General features: G+C 48.6%; 1 protein-coding gene across 2 annotated transcripts in view; it reads left to right on the top strand.

Moving 5' to 3' along the window:
* The window catches only part of LOC119387650 (RING finger protein nhl-1), a 61,030-nt gene that overhangs the window by 25,692 nt on the left and 18,339 nt on the right, over window positions 1–16,999 (top strand). Inside the window, exon 1 of one of the 2 annotated variants that reach the window (XM_049413601.1) lies at window positions 8,943–9,644. The exons of the other annotated variant lie outside the window; for it this stretch is intronic. Within the exon in view, the coding sequence (XP_049269558.1) occupies window positions 9,421–9,644 (224 nt within the window). The 5' untranslated portion in view covers window positions 8,943–9,420. Of the gene's footprint in view, window positions 1–8,942; window positions 9,645–16,999 lie in introns of those variants that run through there. 2 annotated transcript variants of the gene reach the window in all.

The following is a 16,999-nucleotide window of genomic DNA, read 5'->3' as shown; positions in this document are numbered from 1 at the left end:
TGTCTAGTTATGTAGCAAACCTGACAGAGATCGTGATCGAAGGTAGCCTTAACCTCGCAGTAACCGGTAATGCGGGTAGAAAGGAAAGCAAGAACTCGTAACGGTCGGAAGCAGTGCGCTTGGTACGTTACGCTATAAAATAAGTTGACCTTTGTGAACCCTTCCCTTGACCGTCTTTCTTGTTTTATTACGTTATTTATAGCGTATTTCACATAATAGTACATCCTTCGATTTTGCAGTAGGAGGTCAGATATAAGCGTGCAGTTATGACGTTTCACTTAAAGGTACAGTCCGTCTTGCGAAAATACAGATGGTCGACATACGAGGTATTGAAGGTGCTTTGATCAATTATGCTATGTATATCTCCATATTTGTAACAGAACGCTCCGTCGCCGTGGGTGCGAAAAATGAAAAGAAGAAAGACCGAGCTCTCCCGCCGTGCTCCTAAGGCTTAGGGCACTCTAATTCCCATGCAACGTAACATGATTTTTTTCTTCAGTAATTTCAAGGAGTGTGATCCATTATCCCAGCAGTTTGGCAAGCCTTTAGTGACTAAGTAATCTGAGAAATGAACTTCTTCTTCTTGCTGGGTTTAGAGAGCAATGCTAATGAAGGAGAACAACGTAAACTTTATTGTCAAATCAATAAGATTCGAATCCGGTGTCTTCTTAGTGGGCCTGGGCACCTTGTCTCGAAGCGGCTTCCTCGGCACGCTAATGAGAGACGGAATTTATGGGCGATTCGAATGTGGCATGAGCAGATGCTATATATAGTCAGATGACGGGCGGAAAAAATAAAAGTCTTAATCGTTGAATATACTGTACGTATGCGTCGGTGTATAAAAACAGTGAAACGAACAAGACCCAACCTACATCTAATTTAAAAAGAAAATATATTTTCTAATTGTAACATTTGCTGCAGTATTGTGTAATGATTTGTGAAAAAACGTTTTACTCGGTAAGACCTTCAGAGTCGCCCGGCGATATCTTGTCGAATACGTGAACTTGGATTATCTTATTTCAATATCACTTATAGTGTGTGTAAACGAAAGAAGGGAGGGGCACGTTTCTTTTCTTAGACACATCTAAATGAAGCCAGCAGACAGTTAAGCCGACGAGAGCATAGGATCATTATTTGTTCTTGTGTTTCTTTAACTATAGTATAGTAATTACGACATCAATTGAAATGAATTAAAGTGGAAAAAAAGAACATTGCTGACGGTGGGGCCCGAAGCCACAACCTTCGAATAACGCGTCCGATGCTCTACCAGTTGAGCGACGTCGGCAGGAGCTACGTCTGCCCACTTTGTTTGGTATTCTTGTGTGTGTATGTAATCTCTGGCAGCATTGGCGTAGCCAAGTGGTTGGGGGGGGGGGGGGGGGTTGTTCAAGCTAAGCCCCTGCCTGGGTGTGTTAGCCAGCGCCACTCGTAGCCGAGGCGGCGAGTGTGGAGCACTCCTTTCGCCAGCGGGCGTCCCGTAGCACGTGATCTTTGCACGAGGTGGCAGCTGACCCGTAAACCCTGGCTATGAAGAACGAAAGATGACCAACGCTGACCTTTAAAGTCTCGTCTTCGTCTCTTTCTATCCCATTCTATTAGTGGACCTTCACGTAACATATGTAGGTGTGATGGGATTCTCGAGAATGAGCAAGAGACAAGAGTACGTTGCGTCGAAGACAGTAACGTTCTCCAGAAAAAGGCGAGGCTGTTTTCTGTTTTTTTTTTCGCTTTATGGAGAAACTCACGAACATAACACACACAACAACGAACACTAATAGTAAGACGACACTTTACAACCTATGAAACCAAAGAAGACATATGAACAAGTTTAGTCCTAGCCTGATCGAAACAGTCTCACCGGTGAGTTCTATGCGCCGACGCGGGACACGTCGACGCGGAAGATATGTCAGCACGGGACTGCCGTTGTCGTCGGAGTTCGGTGAAGAGCAGGGCACCGCTCACGTGGATGCCTCGACGGAGATGGCGTGGAACAAAGACCGTGGACGCCCAAGTCACGCAGTCTTCTATTGAACGTGTGGGCAAGGGACCACAACCAAACACTCGGGTCTACACCCGACGGTGTTACTGGTGGCTGCCGTAGCTCCCGGCTGGCTCCATGGACTCGCCGTCGAAGTTGAGGCCAAGTGAAGCAGGCCACTCCGACCATTGAGCTCTGCCAGGCACTCGGGACTACACCCGACCGTGACGCTGACGACCAGCCTCCACGTTCCTTCCGCCCGATCGAACGGCTTCGCACACCACGCGTCGGCTTCTCGTGCCCACCTTCAGCTACGTCATTCGGCCCGCCAAATCTTTTTTACTCGTGGCCTCGTGGCACAACCCATCGTCGTCTTCGTCTTCGCGCAAGTCTTGCCGCTGCGCTTCTTCCCGTGTCGCTCTGTCGAAGTCGGCTCCGTCACACCACACACAATATTCGCGCACTTACAATATTCACGCACTTCTCCCATCACAGTAGGATAGTAAGAGTTAGAGCAATTCGCACGATGCTTTGATATGAGTGTTCGAAGACACAGAAGCTTGACTTCGTTAAGTCAGACTCACGTAAGAGCTCGCCAGAACTATTCTAACCAGGCTCATGGATTTTACTCTGACAACTTTGCAAGGTTAGTTTCGCCTTACATTTGTTTCGTAAGTTGCAAAAGAGGCCCTCATGATGTCGAAATATAGATGAGGGTCATCTGCTTCTTGCGAATAACCGGCCCTTCAGACTCCCCGTCATGCCCAAATAAACTGGTCAACGGAGTGAGCTCACTGAACACGAGTTTTCTATTTTCGTTTCTGGGAAATAATGAAACGCAGATCACTCTGCGTTGGGAACATCGTAACCTTGAAGAGCGTTGTAACTCTCGAAAGATAAACTATGTAGATTCGGCGTGATGCATACGGAACAGAACGCTTGCCTAAGCAACACCAAGCACGGCAATGCATACGCGGCTGCGAAAATGGATGGTACAGAATATGAGACTAGAAAATAACTCTTGAACGCCGTTGACTGCTCACCATGCATAATGGCCGTTTGCCAGTTTTGTAACTTTCCTTTATCTTTGGCCATCGAAGTCGTCGTAAACGCGGCGCACAAAAGACAAATTATGTGTTTTTGCTCATTATAATGAAATTTTAAGCGAGTTGGAAAAATAAAAAAAACGGCGCTTGTTGCCGCTGACAAGCGTGGAATATGCTTCTCTCGTTGTTTGCTGACCGGAGGCACGTCGTTAACATTCCAACGGAGTATGACAAAAGCCCACGCGCACTCCGTACAAACGATCGACGACTCTGGCTTTGTTCCCGCATCCCGACGATTGGCGACATCTGCTTGTGCGCTCGCCCCGGCGAATACGCCAACTTTATTGCGCATGCCGAAGCGGCGCCGAAAAGTTTGCGGGTATAGGTCCCTGCCTGTCAGCACTCCAATAGTACGGACTTCTGCAGCGATGGTAAACAGCGAAGCGCGGAGGAGACTACCTTGCCTCACAGCCCGTTTCGCTATTTGCTTTTCGGTCCACGGTCGCAACTCAACGCGCCGACGCCCCCCGTCAAACACGCGCAAACACTTCGTTCGTCTTGACAAAGGGTGTGCGCGCGCGTGCCGAGGCATGCACCTGTCCACGTGCGCAGGGCGCGGCTGGCAGAGTTACGACACCGCCAATAGCTACCGCGGCAAGATCTAACTGCGCTGGCTAAAAATGCATCTACTTTTAAACGCCAACGGATATAACTTTGAGGAAGCTTGACGCGGTGGCGATTTGGGCGTACACCCGACAACAGAGCTCGACTCGTTTGGCACAGGCAAAGTCTATTGTGCGCTCGCTTTCCCGTTTTGTGTCTGTGTGCTTACGTGCGCGAGTGTGTCACATACATACACGCGCAGAAAGAGAACGACGTGTACAAAGCGGTGCGGAAGATGCCCATAGGCGTGTGCTCGGCAGGCTTGAGGTGCGGATGGGTTCCGGACGTGTGGTTCCGGCACGCCCGCGCACATCTCGTCTCGCCCCGGAATACCTTTGTGCGGGCCGCCTTGTGTGTCTGGAAACAAGGGCATGCGGCAGTGTGGGTCTCCCGATAACTCCGCCCTTCTCGCTACAACAGGACGCTATAGTCCTTTGAAATGTGGAATAGCTCGACAAACGAGACTTTATAGAGAAGAGCCTGCAAAGACCTGAAGCCATTCAGTTGCAGAAAAGTCCACCGCCCTTCCAGACATTTCCTTTATGGAGTTCATTGAGGAGAAGCTTCTTTGCTGTGTATATGCCTGCCGTAATACAGTATGTTCTGACGTTATGGGGTTTATTTTATGCAGACAGTATGTAACCTTATGTATATATGCAGCGTGTTTCTATGAATGAATGAATGTGACTTTTATTGAAAGAAAAGGACGACTCTTGGCCGCTGTTGGGGGATGAGGTGCGAAAGGAGTAAGGGCATTAAAGGGGGATGAGCAACTTCATGTCACGCCCTCGCACGAGTCAGTCGACCTCTCCGTATACAACACTCGAAACAGGCCACTTTGACTACCGTATATTGCGAGCACTTTCTGTGCTTCATGGTCAGATTGTATTAAATTCCGTATAGCTCTCATGTCGGCGTGCAGCAGATGTCGAATGTGCCGATTGCCTTTTGAGAAAGCTGCGCATCTCCAAGTGAGATGTTCTAAATATGTTTGGCACAGCGTCTGACAGCGTGTGCATCGCTTAGAAGTATTTTCACTCGAAGGTCGGGTAGCTTGCTGCCATTTGTCTAGTATGTGTGGTGTGTATGCGGAGTTGGCCGTAACTTTGTTTTAAAAAATGTCTTGTTGACAAGTAGACCCACGCTTGTCATTTAGCATGCGCGTTGGTGTAGCTTCCAGTAGTCTGTTTTTGCTGTCTGCTTTCTTTTTAGTGCGAATGAAATGCGCTCTGCTAGGAGAGCCTTCTGCCCAGGTCGGGATTTTGGTCTGCTGGGTGTGGCGAGGAGCTAGGGAGTGGGGAATTGCATACGTGGTCGAACCCGCCCGCTTGAGCGGCGACCGCATGAGCGGCTGCGTTTGCCCCGTCCGTGCGAGTGTGTCCCGGTGCCCAGAGAATTTCAACATCTGTCCCGGTGTCTTTAATTCTTTTTAGCTTTCTCCTAGTGCCGTTGGCCACAGGATCTTCAGTGGTTGGCGCCGTTAGTTCAGTTACCGCTTCATACGAATCTGTAAGAATACGATCGTGAATTCTTTTACTATTGACGCCCCCCTAATCAAGGGGAATAGTATTGACAGCCCCCCATATTGCGAATAAATCTGTGTGAAGAGTTCCACCGCCGGGAAACCGATAAGTGTGGTAGCCATTGTGTTGTGCAGATGGGCTAACCCAGGCCATGCTGGCTCTTTCATCTCTGAGTGTGGCGTCATGTCAACGACGTTCTGAGGTCTCCTATGTTCCAGTCTCTTCTAAAGTAGTTTTCTGGGTTTCATATTTCGTCTGGCAATAGGACGTCGTTTGCTCCGATCATAGTGGCATTGTGAGCAGTTCCGCAGCCACTGGCTTCGCGTGGGCTCGGTTATCCGATGTCATGACCTGTTTCCCCTTGTGGTGTGTTTCGTAGTCGGCATTGTATGCGAAATTGTGCTTCACTTATGATGTCCCGTATTAGTGGTGTCGGTACTAGCTTGAGCAGGTCCTCGTTCCTCTTGTGCTTTGGCAGTCCAGTGATCATACGAAGGGTTGCCCTGTGTAACTTTTTGGTGTCGGTGAGATCTCGACTGGGGAAATCATACACGGGTGCCTCGTACAGAATCCTTCCAACTACTCCCACTACTCTTGCAAGTGTATGGCATGCGTTCTGCCTGGCTCCGCGATATTTAATTGAAATGTGTCGGATCATGTGTAACACCGGATTTCATTTGCGGTTCAAAGTGTAGATCCATTGTTGGGGGCGGTTGCAGCTAGCCATTTATGCTTCCGAGAATTCTAATTTTTCCATTGGAAGACGTGATATCTGTTTCACCGATGTGTTGTGTAATCTGCTTGTCTGGATTTGTTGGTCTCTTTCCATCTACGCTGAGCGATTCTGTCTTCTCTGGCGACAGTTGTAGTTAGAGGCTGTCTAAAGTATAGGAGAGAATGAGAATCGCTGCTTGGAGTTCTGTTTAATAAATGTGTGCTAAAATGCTCAAAACTAAGGGGAATGGAATAATTGACCGCTGCGTTTATAATTACTTTTTCTGTAGCGGCAGACAAAGTAAGATGACTAGAGACATCAATTAACAAAGTAATTAAAGAAATTAAGTTAATCATCTTTCGAATGAGAGAGAGGTGGTCGGGTGAAATGGGTGATTCAGGGGCGTAGCGAGAAATTTTTTTCGGGGGGGGGGGGTTCAACCATACTTTTTGTATGTTCGTGCGTGCGTTTGTATGTGTGCATGTATATATACGCAAGCAAAACTGAAAAATTTTGGGGGGGGTTTGAACCCCCCCAACCCACCCCCCCCTTGGCTACGCCCCTGGGGTGAGTCGAAGGCCTTCTCCGAAGAGCCTATTGGCGCTTTGAGATTTAGAAAAGGTGACCTCAGTCAGTTATTGCAGAGTAATGAAATGTGACCAAATTCACCGACAAAACGGAAACCGAAGCGCGCGTGAGCGTAACTAGCAGACGAACAGGATGACGACTCTGTTCACTACCACGACTATACAGTGGCGTCAGTTCTTCTGCATTCGTTAACGTACGTGCGCCATCCGTACTATAATCACGAGCACAGCCCGCACACCCACGAAGCGAAGTCGATCGACATTGGTTGATATAACCACGCTCGCTCATTATGGACGTTTCAAAATAGTAAGGTAGTAGCGCTCTTCCGCGTTTTAGTTTGTGTTTCTCCGGCGAAATTGGTCCGTTTTCATAACTCTGCTAAGATTGCCGGTGTCCGCTTCTTAGAAATCTCAGATCGGCAATGGGCTCTTCGCAGGAAGTGCTCCAATTCTCCCATTTTTCCTGACAGGCTGTACTAATTAAGAGTTCATTAAATGAATTTCCTTAATTGCTCCCGTAATTGATCTATCTGGTCATGTTAGGATGTCTGCCGTCACGGAAAAAGTAATCATGAAGGCAGCGAACAATTATTGCGCTTCTATATATTTTTAGGATTTTTGGACACGTTTCTTGAAACGACCTGTATATATACCATGTTTCCGCTTAGTTGGAGCTGTTTTTATCTTTCCACTGCTTGTGTTGAGTCTATACGGAAGAATTAAGTTCTTTTATTGCTTGAAAAAAAAATTAAGGCTGATCGCCGCTTCACATTTTATCATATCCATACCTGCGATTGCTTATCTCCAGAATAATTTTTGGGGTTTTACCTCCGAAAACTTCGATATGATTGTGAGGGACACCGTAATGGAGGGCTCCGGAAATTTCGACCACCCGGGGCTCTTCAACGTACACCTAAACCCAAGTACACGGGCCTCTAGCATTTTCGACTCCGTCGAAATGCGGCCGCCGCGGACGGGATTCGATTCCGCGACCTCCGGGTCAGCAGTCGAGCACCATAACCACTAGACTACCACGGCGGGGTCTTGCACCTCCATAGCAAACGGTGTTGGTCTCTTGGTGCAAGTGGAATTGGAAGCAAGGGTGTATTTATTGTGAAATACAAAACGTAACCATTGCGGTATTTCGAGTGTACACTACTTGCAAGGGAATGATGAATTTTTACCATGCGGAGCAACCGGTTTGTAAATGTCATTCATATGTGGTCGAAAGTGGGGACCTATAAACTAGCGCGACTACGTGAGTTCTTTCCTAAGATCCTTGCTGACGTGTCGCTGCTGCTCTTAGTGGGTTTTTATTCTGTGCACCATAGATAATAATAATTCATAGAGTTTTATGTGCCAAAACCACAATATAGTTATGAAGCACGCCGTAGTGGGGAACAACGCGCACCATTGAGGTCTGAGATAATCCCCTCTATAGGTCTTTTGGGCGAGACACTTGACTCCAAACCCAGAGAAAGAGGCACAGAATCTAAGCAAACATCATACACCTAAACGATCAGTTCTTTGAATTTACTATCTCCTGGGGTGGCACGCGTAGTATACCGCATTAAAACTTTTGCGACAACACATAATATACAGCGGTATCAACATTAGCCCAATTTACAATTACACTCTCACTGTATTACAACCAAGTTATAACTCGTCGATGAATCCAGCACCGCCATGTTGTGGTGAGATCGATAAAGAAAGCTCCGCTCAAATTGCTTTATACTTGCAGTTTGTCTACCAGTTAAGCGAAATGGCCTTCTATGGTTTCGTCTACCACTTGTTTTTTTTTTTTTCTGACAACGTTTATCAGATGATCTTGACTGATTGGAAGCACGTTCCAGCTGCCGTTCATATTCACGAACATATCTGCTCCATCAATTCTCGAAACAGAATGTTTCGCAAACGACGCCTTTGTTTTTTCTCCGCCACTGTGACGGGATCGTCGGGTCACGCGCCACACAACTCCCACCGGCGACGCTGCCGCTTTACACACAGCAATAACTCTGCGCACGGCTCGGCTGCTCTCCGATCGGCGGCGCGGCACAAAATGGCTCGAGAGGAAAACCAACAGGTGTGGGTGTCGGCCCGCGCGTAAAGGAAAACCGGATTGTCCGCGGGCTCTCGCTCTCGCGAAGGGTGTTTTCGGCGGCGGCGTGATGTACGCGCGTCGCGCCGGAGGCGGCTGCTGCTGCTGCGGCGGCGGCGGCGGCAGCCACGAGGTGTGGGAGACGCGCTGCTGCCGCAGCTTCTTCTGAACAACGCATCTTCGAGCGCACGGAAGGCGACGCGTGAAGACCGGGTCCCCGGCGTCGCTTTCACCCGGACGTTTTCCAAGTCGAGGACAACGAGCACTCTCACTTTCAGGCGAAAGTGTCCGTGCAGAGGCGTTCGCCGGACGTCCCCGTTCGACCTGCCCCCCGTCCCCCAACGGCTCGTCGGAAGTGTCACGGCGTAGCCACGACCTCGGCCGGACGGAGCGCGACGCATCGTCGTCGACATGACCGCGGCCGCATCTGTGGCGGCCTTGTCACCCGCCCCTCTCTGAAGCGTGTTGTCGTGCGTCTGTTGGTGCGTCCGGTGGTGCAGGGATGAATCTCTCGTCGTGGAACTATTGAGAGTATAGCGTAGCGGGGTTCTACCTACCGGAAGAAAATTTGCATAACTGACACGCCTGACTATTACCGCATAAGGCTGTCTTCCCAACCGAGAAGAAGGCGACGAGGAGGAGTCGCGACGACCGCGACCATGTGCTTCTCAGGCTGCGCTGGTTTTGCGGTGCTTGACAAGGACGTGATCGCGCAGAGGCTGTAGCCGCCGTGCCGAGGTAAAGGACGCTGTCGATGACTTCGCGCGGCTGCTCTTGAAAGAGGCGGCTCGCTCCGAGTGTGGTCGTGGCATGGCTGCGACGTTGGAGCACAAGGACGCTGCTGCCGGTCGACCTGTTGAGTCAAAGTCCCAGCTGTCGTCGTCATCCTGGTCGAGACGGAATGGTGTCAGGAAGGCCGCTTCGGCGATCTTCAGGTCTCTCAGCTTCTCGATCAGGCAGCGCGATAACGGCGGTAATGCGCCGGACAGCGGCGACTCCAGAAGAGTCCTTGCCTGTGATCGCGGCAAGTCAAGGTAAAGTGTTCTCTCGTTCATATACGCTGGATGTCTGTGCGCTCTGATGAAGACGGGAAAGAATGGGCGGGTGGGTGGTTTGACCGATGGCGCGATATTATCTGTCTAAGCGCGACGTTGCATTCACGTTCGTTACTGCGGTTACCTTGGGATGCCTTGTGTCGTCGTTGCTGAGCGCGTTCAGAGCGTCCCACTCGCTCACGAGACGCGGCTGCAGAGTCAGAACGGTGGTTTATGTGCGGATCCTTAAGTATTACACTTCAGGTCCGTTATTCTGGCCCTTGTATTCAACGCAAATGTTGGTCGCTGTAATGGTTACTGCTAGCTCTTCTGTAACCACGCTACTTCAGAGCTCCGTTCCATAATCATGGTTAGATAAGCAGATGAGCAGACGCATCAGCACATTGCACTTTATTGCATAAAGATGCGTGGGTGGTTGAAAATTTTATTATCTACTGTTCATGCTATATATATCACTTTACCTTCGCACTAAATAAGAAACTTGTTGTGTTGTAAAGTCTCTTTGTAGATTCAGGCTCGGAGAAATGCAGCGCTACTTGGACGAAGACAGAAACGCAAACAGGCACAGGTGAGCGCCGATCTAGCTTTGTCTCCCTGTGTCCCCTGTCTTCGTCTAATTCGCGCTGCATTTCTCCGAGTGTGAACCAAGTCGCCCAAAACGAACTATTATGTGTAGAGTGAGGAAAGTCACCTGCGTGTTCTCATCCCGTCCTCCTAGATTCGTGCTTCTATTCCTTCACTATGACAGATGACCAACTAGCCCGCAAACACGTCTTTACGGGAAGAAAAGCGTGTGGCCCGCGCCCGCAGAGGAAATGCTAAATTCTTCCTTGGGCATACGCGCACACCGTTCACCAGAAAAGGTCTAAAAAGGTTTTCTTGCTCCTGAGTGGTAGTGAATACCTGAGTTGCAAGTTCGCTTAATTTGACGAAGTACAGGGCTTTTTCTGTGGATTTAATCGATACAAGCATTCACCCTCTCATTGCATACGTTTCCAAACCTCTAAGATGGTTGGTCGTTTTGATGAGCCAAAATTGGAATATTTACATGGCCTATTATTTCGCATGGATCAATATACAGTCCTAAAGGACCGTAAAATCGAAAAATGAAAACGCGGTGTTGCCTACCCGTGGGGGCGAAGGTGTTTTGTAGTTCGCGGCAAACATTCAGTTTGTGCCCACGCAGATGCTTCGAGAGCGTTGAATTCCCAGGAGGTCATGGAAACACGAACAATCAGGGACCACCCGTGCACTCGCGATACGCGTACCTTCGAACAGGTGAAGCAGAAAGATGAACTAGGAGATAAATTACTGCTCGAAACGCTGACAAAGCAAAACAGGTCGCGCGGGAGCACGGACTCTCGTTTCCTTAGGCCCACGGCCGACCGGAATTCCCGTGCTCATAGCGTCACGAGCTAGCGCTTTAGCTGGGCGGCATTGCTCAGTGTATACTCGCCGCATTCCTACTCGTACACGAGAGAGCCAGCTGGGGCGTGTACGACTGCGCGCGTGGAGTCCCACTCGCGGTGTTTCGGTTGCCAACGTCGTGGGCGACGCATAACCGAACGCCAGGCTAAGCGGGCATTCTTCGTTTTCGCCCATCGCATCCACTCGCCTCTCGCGCATTTCGCGGCTGAGAGCAACGCGAAGACCAAGAGCTTCGCTGAGCTGCGTAGTATCTGGCGCAGTGCATTCATTTGTAGTGCATTCCTCGCTACATTGTTTCTCTGCCTTCGTGTATACATTAACTCCAAGACTTCCACCCCCACTGCTCGCCGGAATATACGCCGCTAAAATACGTAAAAAGTGGACACCAGGCAATCGTGGAGGCGACCGGCTAGCGCCCACGCAACGTTATGAATGAAAATACTTGTCAATTAGGCTTCTGAACCCGTGGCATGTACCGTACTCTTAATAAGCTCAATCCTCTGGGCGTAAGCAAACATCCTTCCAAAGGCGCTGTCGTGGTGGCTGCAACAGTGTTCGACAACAATCGACGTTGCCGAAGCAGCTGCAATTGTTACAGGTCGATGACGAAAACAGGTTTCCTAACAACTGTGGTTTCGGTTGACGGCACTGCCGACAATGTAGTGTTTCAGAGTTTGCGTGCAGACATAGCGAGGGGGCATACTTTTCTTCTTACGTAATCGCATATCTGTCGTCGAATTAAATGTGGTAGCCGACGCACGGCTGCTTTCAACTTCATCTGACTCAAGCAGCCAGCTATAGCTTTCGTGCTCGGACGTTGCCGCACGAATATTCGGCTACACGGTGGCTCCTTGTTGTGCCACAGTCCTGCAGGCCTGCATTCACAAAATCGACGTGGTCTCGAATTAATCGCAAGATGAAATTTAAGCCAATGCTGACGGTGGATATATCATTGACCGATCTGGCAGGCCTATAACAAAGAGCACTTACTAACGAAAAACATGTGACTTCGGCCGCTGGGCCCTTATTCACGAGAACGTCCGACTCTAAAAATTTTCGTAAGAGAATATTTCAGCCATGTACGATGCGGGACATATCAGCGAAGGAAAGTGACCAATGGGAACATGTACTTACGAAACAGAAGTTTTGTGAATTCGGCCCCTGGTGTGTAGAGTTTTTCTCCGGAAAGAGTCGGCCTCGCCCTTGGGACGCACTTATTAAATTTCTATTTATTCCGACGTCTGTTTATGTTCTCCTTCTAGGGATTTTTATGGCAGTCTTGAGGGCGAAACGGCTCTACTGCGTTTATGCATGTATATGCAACTTCTATGCAGTATGCATGTATATGCAACTTCTGGAAACATGCCAGTAAAATTTGGAAGAAAGTGAAAACTCCTGGAGCACTCGATTTTTTTTGCTTGCAAATTGCAGCGGCTCCTTTTCTTATTCGCCTACGCACTCACTGGCACTGTGCCCGTGCCAAGAGCCATACCGAACCGGATGACTGGTCTGCTGTGACCCTTTAATAGCGCGTGAGCTGGACACGGTAAGTTAGACACTGAGCTGTACTCGTATCCGGCGAAAGCTTTCTCGCTTCGCACATCCGTGTGCATGGCCTCGTAGAGTAATGATTCCAAGAAGGGGAAGAGGGAGGGGGGGAGGCAACACCAATTTCCCGGAAGGGCTCGATTTAGCGTTTTTCATTAAGAATAAGCAGAAAATTCAGTAATAGAAAGAAAGAACCGTCGAAAAGAAAGGCGCGATATAGGCATACGTATCTTAGTGCAAGCCTCCTCGGGGGGCGGAACCATCGTGTGTGCAGCAGCTTTGCACAGACATGTGCAGTTAAATAAATAAATAAATAAATAAACAAATAAATAAATAAATAAATGAAACCTCACAGGCTCCCTTGTGCATTCACCTAAGACGACTCGAAGGCGAAAGCCACCTTCTTTTTCTTCTCCGTCGATGTGTTGATCCCTCCCCGCCACCCTCCGAAAGCTTTGTGCACGTAGAGTGGCTTTGCATTGCCTTCGTGATCGGCTCACCTTTAACCAAGCTACGATGTCATGTGATGACGGCATCGTGTGACGTTTCGTCACCTAACGGCACGCCAGAATTTGTAACGTCATGATGACGTCACAAGTTCTTGCGATCTGTGGCGTCATATGGTGACGTCATCACGTGATGATGATGATATTTTTGCCTCACCCGTGCTGCTCCCGACGCCGCGGAACGCCGACGGTCAATTTTCGTGCTTGATGAGGCGTCTAAGGCTTTCGCTTAAACCTTTGTCACGCTTTGTACACAATTGTGTACACCATTTACTTTTGCTGGTTGTGTCTACTAGTGGCCAAGAAAGCTCAAGATACATTGACCTTTTGATGAATTGAACATCCTGCATAATAAATGCGTCTCCATTTAACTTTACTTTGCAGCGTGCTGTTCTATATGATCATTTTGCGGAAGGCTGCACCATGTTCGACGAGTAGTTCGACGTGCCGCTTCCCGTGAGCCACGACAAAAGTATAATTTTTTGTTGTTGCTCGAAATGGACATAACCGAACACGAATTCGCACTGTATATCTAGCCTGAGATTTTATTTTATTTATGCAAAACCAGAGCATGACTGACTTCAGTATAAATAGATATTTAGTTACAACTTAATTACGAATAATTACTATAACGCACTTACATCAACGCAGTCTGGCATTATTTTTGTTAAAATGGAATATCGAGTGCGTTGAAATAATATTGTGTAAATTTGATGCATTTACAGACAGTTCTTCATAGGTGATATCTGAAAGAGTAAATAAATAAATAAATAAATAAATAAATAAATATGCCAACCGTATACATATCGTACGGATAAAGTGGCGACTGCATCTTGCTGTTCTTACGTGGAGCTACCTTCGCGAGCCCCTCTCCCTCGCTTCCGGTATGAACAACTTGTTCGTCAGCTTCGATACCTCACCGTAGGTTAAAGGGTTAGAGCGTCCGTCTCCAATGCAGGAGGTACTGAGTTCGATTCCCAGTGCTGCCAGGCATCTTCTGTTTCTTTCTTGGGGGGAACGAGGTGCCCAAACCTGGCGCTCGTTGTTCCGTGTACTCATTTCTCGAGAAGCTGGTCCCTTCTCTCTGATTTCTTCTGTCACTCTCCTTACCCCTCCCTGCCAGTGAACTTGCGCCGTGCTCCTCATCGGTTGCAGAAGTGAGCGTCTTTTCTTTCCTCAAACCACCGCTACGCAAGTACGACAATGCAGCGAACAGTGCGGTCGGGCATTGCTCCGATGCTGGAGTACAGGGACGCTGCCGCTCGGCCTGTTGGGTCAACCATCGCGTCTCTCATAATCATATCGTGGTTTTGGGACGTTAAACCCCATATATTATTATTATTATTATTATTATTATTATTATTATTATTATTATTATTATTATTATTATTATTATTATTATTATTATTATGGGTCAATCATCGGTGGGATCTGAACCCGCAACGTTCAAAGGTTGTGGGTTCTGATCCCACCGACTGAAAGGGTGATCTTTCGTCCACTTTAATGCATTTCAATTTACGTCATAATAACTGTACTACAGTTAAGAAAGCAATTAATATACCCTATGCTTTCCTTGGCCTGATTGTCTGTTTTATTCGTTTGGTTTTATTTCCTGTAACACGGGCACAAATAGATGGCCTGCAGTGCATTGCGCGTGGGTGCCGCTGCTGGTAGGAAACACGCCGCCAGCCCATTGCATCCGTTTGTATACTCGTCATTGCGCTGAATAACACAGGCGCGACGTAATAGACACGCTGAAAGTACGCGAGAGTACGATAGTCACGTACTCTCACGTTCGCGTACAGGCCACGTAGCCTACTGCTTTTTGACCTCGTGAAGCGTTGAGAAAGAGGTCCTTCGTTTAGCGCTAAATATTGTCATCCGGAGCACTGAAATAACTCCAAGGCCATCGTATTACGCCCTTTGTATTAACACGGTAAGCTGGTCGACTTGGTAATTGTTGTTGTTTCGCGAGAGAGGAAGCGAGCGCTTAGAGCGTGAGCTATAGCACTGCAAACAAGTCTCCGGAAACACTAATGGACATATAGGGCAAGCAACACCTACCGAAGGTCACTTCTCTAAACAAGCTCACCTCGCTGTAGTTTAAGACTCTGGGCCGGCATTCACAAAAACGTCTTAAGCTAAAAAATTTTGTAACAGAACGTTTCAGCCAATCACGATGCTGGACATGGCATTAGCGAATCCGGCTGATCAATGGGGAAACGCACTTACGAAAGAGCAGTTTTGTGAATTCGGCCCCTGATATTTCTGCGACAGAATACGTACGTATAGAAATTGCACTCTCTTTTTTAAATAAAGCCTTAGCACTAAGCCAGCGTCCTCTGGCTGTGTTATAAGGAGAATATAATGGGCAATACAGGCAAGGACCTGAAGTCGATGGGGGCAGGCGCGAACTTGCTGTTTCTTCTCATCCTCGTTAATACGAGCGCACTTATTTTACAGCGAAAGCTGTTATGAGATCATTTCACCGGCTGTTTTTGGCGCCGTATAGCTGTCCGCCGCCGCCGCCGCCGGTGTCCGTAACCAGTATCGCTCGAAATAAGAAAAAAATTCCAGGATGGAACGAGGTTCGAACCTGGGTCCTCTGCGTGGGAGCTCAGTATTCAACCTCTGAGCCATGCCGGTGCTTGAAATTGCTTTGCGAAAAGGTCCTATACAGGCTTCATGTCGGGAAGGAACTACATTAACACGTGCAATATAGCGTGGTAGAAGAGTAAAATAAGCACCAAGCGTCGCACAACGCGAGTTCTGTAACCAGGCGTCACACAATGGGAATTGAGCAACGAGTAGGTTGTTGAATGCTTCCAACCAGTTATGTTTTTTCTTGTTCGTTTTCTCATTGATGTGGATTGAAGTCCCCTCGAGGAGATGATCGACGTCGATGAAGCAGGAGGCAGGTTGGAGGTAATAAAAACTTGAAGGTATATTACAGCGAAATATTTACAGTCATATGTACATCTTGCCGAAGCACACTGATGATAACATCGACATCAACAGCGTCTTACTCTTCTACTTAACTTTTCTTAAGTTAGAGCCTAGAACACTGTTACCACATACGAAGAACCGAGTCTCGCTGTTCGACCACCGAGTGGTTACGGCCCAGACAAAAGTTGCATCGTACGGAGTCTTACTGATCGATCAGTTAAGTGATTACAGCCTAGACTGAAGGGAAACGAATTCCGTCCAGTCTTAAGTACCTTGTGGTAAACAACGAAAAGGGGAGGTGGCCACTGGTGGTCCGCCTCGACATTCCCTTATCCAATCCGTTTACCCTCAGATTAAGCCACTCCCTACTGGGCTGTCCCTAATCTCGACAGCAGTGTCTTTACAGTGCAGACGGGCGTTTTGGCACTCTTTCCCATCATGGCTCTCCCTCTCTTTATCCCACGCTCTCAGGGATTCTCACGGTCGAAATACATCTGTATCTTAGCCCTGGTGCATTCACGCCATTTTCCCATACTCATCGAGTTGAGCCCACGGCGCCAGTCGTAAAGACGGATCCGGGAAATAATTTGCGTGTCTTCACCTTTCCCGCATTCGGACCGTGCATTGTTGCGACTCAACCCTGCTTTACAGTCGGCGCGCCGAAAGCGCATGCCGGTCGTTGTTAGGGTCACGCATGCTGTCGCCTCGAGCGACGGCATAGAGCAGGAGATGTCTGCCCTCCTCATTTTCCCACACGTTCGGGCCGCTCTTCCCGAAGCCGACCTCTGAGGACGGTCGCGTACCCGGAACCCCTGGGGGCCATCGTGGGATCGAGCTGCTCCCTGCAGTTTTCCTTCCGTTGATAATTGCACAGTCAAAGACCACGCAGAGAGGGAGCCGAGAAAG

Source organism: Rhipicephalus sanguineus, chromosome 3 (assembly GCF_013339695.2).
Source record: "Rhipicephalus sanguineus isolate Rsan-2018 chromosome 3, BIME_Rsan_1.4, whole genome shotgun sequence".
Taxonomy (NCBI): domain Eukaryota; kingdom Metazoa; phylum Arthropoda; class Arachnida; order Ixodida; family Ixodidae; genus Rhipicephalus; species Rhipicephalus sanguineus.
The sequence above is the reverse complement of the archived record's forward strand: the minus strand, read 5'-3'. Positions and strand labels throughout refer to the sequence as shown.